Raw genomic sequence first — 12,649 nt, forward strand, 5'->3', positions numbered from 1 at the left:
GTCATGAAATTATCGCTCCAGCGCCGTGTATTGCAACGTGTGACCGCAGTATACGACGCTGGAGCGATACTTATACGACGCTGCAACGTCACGAAAATCGTGCCGTCGTAGCGATGAAAATGGCACTGTGTGACGGTACCCTAAGAGTAATTTGGATCTATTATATCTCTGTCTTATACAGAGGGTGAATAAGTATTGAGCACATTAATCTCATTCTTAACCAAGCTTTGCTTCATTTATGCCAAAAAAGAGAACTCTTTTTTTAAATGGGTTTGTTTAATAAAAGCAACCCATTAAGCTAAAGCAAGTAATAGATCCCCCAAACAAAATGAAAAATGCTTTACATGTAGGCAACAGCTATTCACATGAAAAGACTTCCATGTTATGTATGGATAGACAGAAGAGTCCATCAGAACAGCTCTTTGCTCTTGTACATTGACAAAGTGCCTCCTAGTGGGACATTTAATTTTAAGGGTCAATAGTAGTATTTTGAGCAATATTTTCATTTCAATTTAATGTGCTCACCTGATTTCTCCAACTAACAAATAATTATATATATATATATATATATATATATATATATATATATATATCGATCATCTACAGATTTTTTAGGTGAACAAAAATCAATTGACGTAAGAGTGGGCAATGTAGAGAAGGGGGCCTACTCTTAGTTCACATACAGTAAGTGAAATAAGGAATGAACACGTCAACAATTTTCTAACAAAGAAATCACACCATAGATGTCCATGAATTAAGTTATGTATAATAATGAGAAATGACACAGGAAAAGTATTGAACACACTTACTGAAATGTATTGCAGTCAATACAAAAGAAGATAGTATTCTGCTACAGATGAATCTGGATAAGTTAGAAACTTGGGCCGAAAGGTGGCAGATGCAGTTCAACAATGATAAATGTAAGGTAATACACATGGGAAGAAGGAATCAATATCACGATTACACACTGTACGGGAAACCACTGGGTAAATCTGACATGGAGAAGGACTTGGGAATTAATGATAAACCTACCTGGAGCAGCCAGGCAGCAGCTGCCAAGGCAAACAGGATCATGGGGTGCATTAAAAGAGATCTGGATAGACATGATGAGAGCATTATACTGCCTCTGTACAAATCTCTAGTTAGACCGCACATGGAGTACTGTGTACAGTTTTTGGCACCGGTGCTCAGGAAGGATATAAGGGAACTAGAGAGAGTACAAAGGAGGGCAACACAATATTGGGGATGGGGAACTACATTACCCAGAGAGATTAGCAAAATTAGGATTATTTAGTCTAGAATAAAGATGACTGAGGGGTGATCTAATAACCGTGTATAAGTATTTAAGGGGACAATACAAATATCTCTCCTAGGATCTGTTTATACCAAGGAAGGTGACAGTCACAAGGGGACATTCTCTGCATCTGGAGAACAGAAGGTTTTTCCACCAACATAGAAGAGGATTCTTTACTGTTAGGGCAGTGAGAATATGGAATTCCTTGCCTGAGGAGGTAGTGATGGCAATCTCAGTCGAGGAGTTCAAGAGAGGCTGGATGTCTTCCTGGAGAGTAACAATATTGCATCTTACAGTAATTATGTTCTTTAGAAGGACGTAGATCTGGGGATTTATTCTGATGGAATATAGGCTGAACTGGATGGACAAATGTATTTTTTCAGCCTTGCTAACTATGTTACTGTGTTACTATTAGTGTTGAGCATTCCGATACCGCAAGTATCGGGTATCGGCTGATATTTGTGGTATCGGAATTCCGATACCGAGATCCGATTTTTATTCTTTATTTTACACATTAATATGGATCCCAGGGCCTGAAGGAGAGTTTCCTCTCCTTCAGACCCTGGGAACCATACAGGATACCTTCGGATACTTGGTGTCCCATTGACTTGTATTGGTATCGGGTATCGGTATCGGCGATATCCGATACTTTTCGGGTATCGGCCGATACTATTCGATACCGATACTTTCAAGTATCGGACGGTATCGCTCAACACTAGTTACTATGTATTAAATACTTTGTACAAAAGTCTTTGTTGGTGATGAAAGCTTCAAGACACCTTTTATATAGATAAGCTGGTCATATGCATTCCTCAGGTGTGATTTAGGTCCATGTTTCAGCACATTCAAACCCTGAAGGTTTGTAGGCTCCTTCTATGAACTCTGAGCTTTAGATCCTTCCATTAAATTTCTATGGGATTCAGGTCAGGTAATTTGGACCAGCCTAGCAGCATAATTTTCTTGAGAGTTTCCTTGGCTGTGTGTGTTTGGGATAATTGTCTTGCTGAAATGTTCACCCTCATTTTATATTCTTCATTCTGGTAGAAGGTAGCAGATTTTTATCAAGTTGCCCATAACTTGCCCACTCTTATGCCAATTGATTTATTTTTGCCTAATAATTATGTAGATGATTGATACATAATCATCTGTTTCTTTTATTTGCTAGTTGGAGAAATCAGGTGAGCTCATCAAATTGTAATGTTAATCAAAATATTGCTCAAAATACTACTATAGACTCTTAAAATTGGTTGTCCTATTAGGTGGCACCGTCTCAATGTACAAGGAGCTGATCTGGTGGACCTGCCTATCTATGCATAATATGTAAGGCCTTTCATATGAATATCTAGCATGTAATGCAGTGCAGTTTTCATTTTATGCAATTTGTTTAGTGAGCAATGTTTCTTATGTTTCTTGAAATGTAATAGTTTCTAATAAGTACTGAAAGTGATATCAGAGCAGAACAATTCTAATAATGCACAATTTTATATTTTATCAGGAATGCAAGGCAAAGACCTGGAGGCCCAGTATAATAATGAAAAGGGACACTCTAGTGATCAGGGAAGTAAGAGAAGATGACATAGGAAATTATACCTGCGAACTGAAGTACGGAAGTTTTTTAGTAAGAAGAACAACCGAACTAACAGTCACAGGTAATTGAAATTAATTTTCATTTTTATTATGAAAGCTTTATATATTTTATTGCTTTACTTTTTTTTCACATCTGTACTCTTTTTTTTTGGTGGATAAAAATTAATAACAAATATATCAGGTGATATATCACTCGCAATGTTTATGACAACAATTATTGACTAGTGCACTATTATGCTTAAAAGACAACCCATACCTGTTTTTGTGTATTTCTCCAATGCTATGTAGATCCTTGAAAGAACATAAAATCTTCAAAATCTTGCTAAAAGGGTTTTTACAGTTCTGCAACTGACTCTGTATCAATCTAGAAGTTTACATGCAATAGTGAGAGATGTTCTAAGACTTACAGGCAGTATAGAAGGATTTTAGGAGATGTTTCCAAACATGAAATTGTTGCCTTCACTCTATCGTCAATGTTACCAACTTTATTTAAAAATTAATCTGTTGAAAATATATGCTTGTTTATTATTTTATTCTATCTTGGTGAAGATAAATAAGAAAATAATGTTTTTGCCTTTTCTTTATTACTTCAAGATTGTAATCTGATATTTTTATGTAATTGATTCCTGGTAGTCTCATCATCAACAGGTCATAGTTTAAATTTAGAGACACTGCAGAATGTTACTGTGATTCTCCAAATCTTTTGGTATGTTACCACACTAGAGTAAAATAATTTTGCAGATATTAAACATGGCAATCTGATATCATGTAGATTGGATTTTCTTACTTATACATTGCTAGTCATGTTTATTCTCAGCAATTAGGAAAGTCTGCAATTTGAGTTCTGTGACTATTTTGTGCTTTGCTTTTTTATCTATGTTATATTAGATAAAAAAAATACACAGAAGATACATCCCTTGATTATATTGGCAGAAATGATTTCTGAATATACGCCTATCAGCAATAAGCACTGACAGGTGAAGTGATTATCTGTCGAGGGGTGGATTATATTAGGCAGCAAGAGAATAAGAAATGTATGAAGTTGATGTGTTTGAAATGGAAAGAATGGGCATGCATAAATAGCTGTTCGACTTTGACAGGGTCCAAATTGTGATGACCAGATGACTAAACTGGCTTGGCAGCATGAGAAGGATAAGTACAATATAAGGCAGTTGATTTTAGTGTTACAGCTGATCAGAGTATCCAGATAGTTATAATTTAATGTTTTACAAGAACCTCTTTGAAATATTATGTACATTCATCTGTAAGACATGTGAGAGATATGATTTGATAGAGAATAAATTCAAGTATAAATGAATTCTAATTGAATCCTCCAAAAATTAACATTTCCCAAAATGCATTTTTTTTATAATTCACATCACTGCGGATACAGCAAAATGTAGGCCACTACATGCCATTTTTCTGAACCATGATGGGCCATCAAAAAGTAAAAAAAAACTCTTATTTTTCCAGCCACTCCACTACTCACCATCACCCATCAAGTGTTTTTTTTCAAGCATCTCAAGCTGGCTTTCATGGGTCCAGGAGGGTTCTGTGCATGTAGGTTGGAAGGTCACGATGCACATCATAATGTTTAGACTTTGTGACCAGAGATGGGCGAACCCGACCAGTAAAGTTCGGCATCCGTTCCGAACACCTACTGTTCTGGCACGGACACCGAACACCAACTTCACCAGGAAGTTCATGTAAGGCTGGAGTCACACATAACGTATAAAAAAATCAGTCTGTTTTTCACGGCTGAATATCGCAGAAATGTTCCAGAACAGTGATCCATATGTCATCCATGTGCAATGCGAGGATGCGATTTTCTCACATCTTAGCATCCGTGTGACATCCTTGCGACATCCATATGGTGAGATTTTCTCGCCGGCTTGCAAAATGGACATATAAAGGATCCCAGCCCAGAAAATCATGAATAAATAATGTGGAAGCCTATTTATTGGCTCTACAAGTTCCATCCTACAAGCAAAAAAAATACATGGGCTCCTGCACAATTTTCTTTGCCAGAGAAGGAAAGCCAATGACCGGGGATGATATTTGTAGCCTGGGAAGGGGTTAATACCCATGGATCTTCCCAGTCTTTGAATATCAGCCCGCAACTGTATATTTAGCCTTTACTGGCTACTCTAATAGGGGCACCCCCAATAAAATGACATAGGGTCCTCCTGTAAATAATGGCCAGAAAGGCTATGCAGACAGCTGTGGGCTGATATTCATAGCCTAAGAAGGGGTCATGGATATTGAAACCCTATCTAAAAATATCAGCACCCAGCCACCCCAGAAAAGGCGCATTTGTAAGATGCACCAATTCTGGTACTTAGCCTCTCTCTTCTTATTGACCTGTAGCTGTGGCATATGGGGTAATAAAGGGTTAATGTCACCTTGCTATTGTAAGGTGACATTAAGAATGGTTAATAATGGAGAGGTGTCAAAAAGACACCTATCCATTATTAATCCAATAGTATGAAAGTTTTAAAAAAATACACACACATTAAAAATAAAGTTTTTAAATGAAATAATTAAACACACAGGTTTTCCATCTTTATTACACTCTCAATCCAAGCGAAGCCCTCGCTCTACTGTAAAAAAAATCCAAAATAAAAAAGCAATAATATCCCATACCTGTCTACTGTACAGTCAAGTCCCACGCTGCAATCCATCTCAAGGGGTTATAATAGTTTACAACTGGGAGCGGTGCTAATGCTACTGGCCTGGCTGTAAACGACTGTGTAATGAATAAAAAGCTGCCTGCACAGCCTCCCCACCTGACCGGTCATGAACTCTGTAGCATGGGAAAATTTCTGAACTTTTTCCAACACTGCTGAGTTCACCTCACGTCAGGCTGTGAGTCTGCGCATGCTCAGTGAGCCCAGCAGTGTGGGAAAAAGTTCATAAACTTTAGTTTACAGTCAGGGCGGTAGCATTATCACCACTCCTGGTTGTAAACTATTTAACCCCTTGAGAGGGGTTAACGTCTGAGACTTATTAGTATTCAAGAGCTGCATACACAAATGACAGGCTATTGTTAATCTAGACTCATTGCAATGTAGTTTTATGTATTTAAGATGCATTCATACCTTATAAAAAAAATCAGTGCCTGCTATATACAATGACGTAAACGTGCTCTAAATGTATAATTTTTCAGCAAATCCATTAGAAAACTAAACAAAGTAGAACAAAGGCTAGACTACAGAAAATGCGTAGAGCTAGATGAAAAATAAATAAGGCAAATGATACAAGTTCTAGAATATACAGTAAAGTACAAAACCTAAAGAAAATTGATATGGAGACAAGAAAATTAGAAGTTACCAATTAGGCAATATGTAATAAAGTAATAGTTAGGTAAACTTTACTCCTATCCTACATTATATTCTTCTCGTAAGCTTGATGCATTTCGTTACACTTCACAAATCCAAGCATCAGCTATGTTAACATTTTAAGATGTCACTGCAGAAATAACTCTTTTTTTTTTCACAGTGACAGCAGTTTATTTATGACAAGCTGAAATACATCCTAAGCTCACAATTTGCTGCACAGAACATTTTAGCATTTCCACAAATCCATCACTAACTGAAATAAAGCGCGTAGAAAAATGAAAGTTGCCGCTGCTTACATTCAGCCTGGCTGTTATATTTATTTCTCAGTGTTACACTAATAAAGCAAGATCCTTTGATAATAGCAAGTAATACCCTCCTGTCAGATTAAGGCAATTGCTCTGGGATGGAAAATAAATGTGAGAAATCAATCATGGTCTAGGAAATATCACTTTTAGTATCACCTTGTGATTTTTTTTGTATACAAAATAAATTAATTTTGTGGCTGGGGACATTTAATTATTGTGTAGTGATTAGACCGAGCGGCACACATCAATATATAATTTTCTGCTCGCTTCTAATACGCTGTCGCTAACAGATCGAGTCTATTTCTATTTGATTCATTTCAGCCTTGCTGTCAGTAACATTGTACAGCAAATAATGTATGCACTTAGGCAAGGACGGCTATAAAACCTCTGCATATGCCTGTTTGCTATGCTATATACCCATAATGGCCATTTCACCCATGTTCCTCTACGAGCGGCAGTGAATAGATGGAGTCAATGTAATCAGGAAAATCAAAAGGGCGTAAAATTTGGGAAATATAGTGAATTATTATTTTTCTGCTTTGACTCGATGCTTAATTGCAATATTCATTGCTCATATTATGGCTACAAATGCTCAGCTATTGAATGGATTCAGCAGTCACTTAGTCACTACAGAGGGATCATTGTAAAGATTTTTCTGCTTCAGAAAAGAAATAATCACATTTGGTTGCACGGATGAGACTTTGCAGACGAAGAATCTAAGAAATGAGCTGAGGTGAATGAGAGAAAAGGTTTTCCATAAAGGTCCAACATCGTACATGTAGAAATCAATGTTTCCCATAATAAAACACTCTGCACTGGGGCTGAAAAATAATTCTAAATATCTGATATATATAGTTGGTGCCCTCTGTTTACCTCCCTTTGACACCTCTGCTGAGGTCAGCGCTCCTTTTATCCTGCTTCCACGATGGCCACCGCAGCAGATTAGGCTTAACCCTTCAGGCCACATTCACATGTTAAGTTTTTGGTTAGTTTTTTACCTCGGTATTTGTAAGCCAAAACCAGGAGAGGAACAAACAGAGGAAAGGTATAATAGAAACATGTCACCACTTCTGTATTTATCACCCACTCCTGGTTCTGGCTTACAAATACTTAAGTAAAATATTGACCAAATACTGATTGTGTGAATGTGGCCTCACTGTCCCATGCCACTGAGGTGGACATCTTGGAAGAATGAGGAAAATAATCCAGATTTGAGCAGCAGAGGCCACAGGAAGCAAATGGAGGGCAACAGATAGAATGACTAACTATACATGCAAAGCCACGTTTCAGTTCCAGAAAGAAGGCTTGTCTTAAAGTAATAGTGTCATCTTGGCTCCATCAGGAGTGCCAGCATACATTTTCATCATTTCATGTTGCAAGTTAACTTTAATTTCAAGATTATATTGCTTTAAAACTCAAACATTTATTGTGAAAGGTCTCTCTATTAATTATAGCAGTGCTTGATCATCTTTTGTTATTAATCTAGAAGGAGCAATTGTGCTCAGTAGAAGCAGGAGATTATGTGCTAAACTACTGTGTAGTTTCATAAATTTGCTTCTCGAGTAACCACCATTGAAACTATGCTAGGGAACCCTAAGGGTATGTGCACACAGAAAATGCACGTAAAAATCCATGTGGATTTGATGTGTTTTTGATGCGGATTTTCATGCGTTATTTTTTCATGCAGTTTGTAAGCATCTTTGTAAGCTAAATAAAGATCTATTATTGAACAAAAATCATTTCTTGTCATTTCTTGTCCAACCTCTTCATTTACATACTCCATTGAAGAATAATGTTTACACACACAGACAGGCAGACAGATAGATATAGACAGACAGATGATAAATAGATAGATAATACATAGATCTATAGTTAGATAGATATATGAGAGATAGATGATAGATAAATAAATAGATAGATTATAGATAGATAGATAGATCTACAGATAGATAGATCTATCTATAGATCTATCTATCTATCTATCTATCTATCTATAGATCTATCTATTATCTATCTATTATCCATCTATCTATAGATATATCTATCCATCTATCTATAGATATATCTATCCATCTAGCTATAGATATATCTATCCATCTAGCTATAGATATATCTATCCATTTAGCTATAGATATATCTATAGATAGATAGATGGATAGATAATACCAAGCCATATGTTTAGTAATAAACATAACAAAATGGTACATAAAGAGTTAAAGACACACACACACAAAATCTGCGTTAGGCCAGGCTCACACTTGTGAGAAACTTGCCCGAGTCTCGTACATCAGTACTGTTGCAGGCACTTGGGACTGAAGCGTTCAGCTGCATAGAAATATATGCAGCTGCACACTCCGGTCCTGAGTGCCGGATGCAGTGTCGGGTATTGATGGAAGAGACTCATGCGAGTTTCTCACAAGTGTGACACCAGCATTAAATGCAATATTTGTTTAATTTATTTAAAAAAATGTAAAAAAATGGTGTGGGCTCCCACTCAATTTTTTGCACCAGAGAGGGAAAGCCAGTGACTATGGGCTGATGTTTATAGCCTGGGAAGGGGTTAATAGCCATGGATCTTCCCATGTTATGAATATCTGCCGGCAGCTGTATACTTAGCCTTTACTGGCCATTAAAATAGAGGACCCCAAAAAATGATGTTGGGTCCCCCTATGCTTAATATCCAGAAAGGCTATGCAGACAGCTGCGGGCTGATATTCATAGCATAGGAAGGCTACAAATACTGGCCCCCAGCCACTGCAGAAATGGTGCATCTGTAAGATGCGCCAATTTCGGCACTTAGCCTCTCTCTTCCCACTGCCCTGTAGCGGTGGCATATGGGGTGATAAGGGGTTAAGGTAACCTTTGATTGCAAGGTAACATTAAGCTCAGTTAGTAATGGAGAGGTGTCAATAAGACACCTATCCATTGCTAATCCTATAGCAGTGAAAGGGTTAACTAAAGACACAGACAGAAAAAAGTATTTTAATATTATTAATTTCACCAAACTTACAATCACGCCTAATTCCCCGAAGCCATCAATCACCTGCAAAAAATAAAAAATAATAAACCAACAATATACTCCTTGGTTTGAACCACAGTACAATTAATAACGAGTTTCCCATGATTATCTCCCCTATAGAACAGTGACATTGGGTGATATCACTGCTCGACTGGTTCTCCCACCATGCACTGAGAGGAGATAACGGCTCCTGCAGTGCGTCGCTGAAGAGGTTACCCGAGTTCAGGCTCGCTTTATGGCAATGCTGCATGGGAATTTTCTCACACAGCGCTGCCAGTAAGAGAATGAACTCGGGTGACCTCTCTCCCTGTAGCGGCAGAGGAATACATTGCAGAGAATTACCTCTGCTTGTCAGTTCATCGCGGAGGGCCTGTAGAGCACGGACATCACCCAATGCCACTGTTCTACACGGGAGATCATTGTGGGACACTTATTATTAACTGGACTGCATGAAAAAGTAAGCATAGATCGGTTTATTATGTTATTTTTAATAGTGATTGGTGAGTATGTGCTGTATGCTATGTGTTGTATGTACTGTCTGTAATATATGTCCTGTATGTCTGCTGTATATTCTGCATTTTTTTTTTGTTTTTTTTACTACTGAACACATGCATTGTCTGATGGGTCTACTTTCCCATCATCGGCAATTAGGTCACTGTGAGCATTCATAGCCAGATGGGAGCCATAGTCCCATCAGACAATGGCTGCATACACAGACCCGTACACACAGGGACACACATACACGCAGACCCCCGCACACAGACACACACATAATCTCCGCCCACACACACACACACAGTCTCTGCCCACAATCTGCCCTCGCACTCTTCCTCCCTCCAATCTGCAGTGTTTCTCGCACCCACATCCGCAGCAAATCCGCAGATCTTTTTTACATCTGCGGTTTTGCTGCGGATGTGCCTGACTCAATGGAAGTTAATGGGTGCAGAAATGCTGCAGATCCGCAAAAAGAATTGACATGCTGTGGAAAATAAAACACTGCAAATCTGCACAGAATTTTCCACAGCATGTGCATAACAATTCTTTATTTCACATAGAATAACATTGGTAGTGCACCACACTGTGGATTTGATGCAATTATGCGCATCCAAAACATCCAAAAATGCTGCGGATCCACATATAAATCTGTGATGTGTGCATATACCCTAAGTAAAACTTTAAAATGTTTAAGAGGTTTTTTCATCATCGTAAATGGCTATAAGTGCAAAGTGCTTATACAAATAAGCAACTTATCAATTTGCTTGCTATTAACTGCTTTTGAGAATCTTAGGATTTTTTTGTTTACTGAGTGTGGCTTGGGTTACTGGCCACGGCTGCAGTGTATCAGATGTAAACAATGCTCTGAAGCTTTCCGCATTGAGGCATTTGTGATCTTCTAAGCCTCCCTTTGCTTACAGCATGAAAAAGGGAAATGTTTGGTCCAGCAACATACATATGCCATTGGTTTGACCTGTCAATAAGAAGACTTCTACCCCAACAAAGCAGGCTCCTGCTTGACATGATGAGACAACCCCTTTAATCTGCAAGTTTAATTGTTGTTTTATTTTATTTTTAATCAATAGTACACATGAAAATAAGCAACTTTGTAATAAATCTTATGAGAGAAATCTGCTATTTTTCTCCTCCAAAATTGATCATAAATTTTCAAAACACTCAATTCCATTACTGAGATAGGAGATGACAGCTGCTACTACTAACAACATTTTATATAGTTGGGGGGGGACTCTGTTTCTAGCTCTGCTCTCCTCCATTCTACATAGAAACTTATCAGTAACAACAGTCACCTCCTATCTTAGTAAGGCCGGGGTCACACGAGTATGCAATACGAGAAACTCACGCAAGTCTCTCGCATCAAGTACCGGCATTGCCACCGGCACTCGGGACCGGAGCTATCAGCTGCATAAAAATACATGCAACCGCACACTCTGGTCCCTAGTGTCGGCCGCAGTGCTGGGTATTGATGCGAGAGTCTCACGCAAGTTTCTCGCATCACACTCGCAAGTGTGAACCCGGCCTAATGGGAAAATCTGTCTTCGCTTAATACACATTTTACCCACAAATTGAGAATTTTGAATACTAATGATTAGTGTTGAGCGATACCTTCCGATACTTGAAAGTATCGGTATCGGATAGTATCGGCCGATACCCGAAAAACATCGGATAACGATACCCGATACCAATGATCAATCCAGGAAAAGAAAGAAGCAGATTTCTCTGATAAGATATAGGACAAAGTTGCTGATTTTCATGTGTACTATTGGTTTATGAATTAAAAATTAAAGGGTTGACCAATCTTTACTTACCTATCCTAAGGTGTGGTCATCCATATTAGATCAGTGGGGGGTTGACTCCTGCACCCCTAGAGATCAGCTGAATAAAGAGGCAGTGGATCACCAAAAACAGCACAACCCCAAATACTGTACAGAAGCAAGTTTTCTTCTGTACTCTTGTGTGAGAGAAAGCTTTCAGTACCATCATGACCACTGCACAATGTATTGAGCTTTGCCACTTCTGTAGCTCCTTAGTCAGTCAGCTGATTGGTGGAGACTTCAGGAGTTGTAACATCAAAATTAAAGTTTCGGAAGCCGTTTTATTCTAAAGGAAACATAACTAAGTATATTTGGTGCCTATTGTATGATATACATTTCATTGAGCAATTTAAGTACATTTTATTTGGAAGAAAAAAAAACATTGTTTGTCACAGACAAACAACCATTTAGCATTATTAAGATTTTTGTATTGATCGCTGTAAAATGTATTAAGATTAGTTGGTTACAAGCAGCTTTACTGAAATAGACATCCTGCTTACATAAAGCAAACATTTTTCAACTCCAAATGTTTCCATAGCAACTAGTTCTTGTCGAATTTTCTAAAATCTTTAATCTTTTTTTGTAATCTGTTTATGGGGAATTTCTATAAACTAGAGACAAACATTCTGAAAGTAATTATGATTCTATAATATTTGAATAAAAAATAGAAATTTAAAACAAGAGCACCATATTTTAAAGAAATAAATAATAGAAATCTTGAAAAAAGAGCAGCATATTTTTAGGAAATAGATAAATCAAGACACAAAATAACTTTTTGA

General features: G+C 37.7%; 1 protein-coding gene across 2 annotated transcripts in view; it reads left to right on the forward strand.

Annotated features, from left to right (window-relative positions):
• The window catches only part of IL1RAPL1 (interleukin 1 receptor accessory protein like 1), a 2,314,681-nt gene that overhangs the window by 1,436,107 nt on the left and 865,925 nt on the right, over positions 1-12,649 (forward strand). For both annotated transcript variants that reach the window (XM_077294673.1, XM_077294674.1), the window contains one exon: positions 2,790-2,943. In XM_077294673.1, the coding sequence (XP_077150788.1) occupies positions 2,790-2,943 (154 nt within the window). The remainder of the gene's footprint in view (positions 1-2,789; positions 2,944-12,649) is intronic.

Source organism: Ranitomeya variabilis, chromosome 3 (genome assembly GCF_051348905.1).
Source record: "Ranitomeya variabilis isolate aRanVar5 chromosome 3, aRanVar5.hap1, whole genome shotgun sequence".
Lineage (NCBI taxonomy): Eukaryota > Metazoa > Chordata > Amphibia > Anura > Dendrobatidae > Ranitomeya > Ranitomeya variabilis.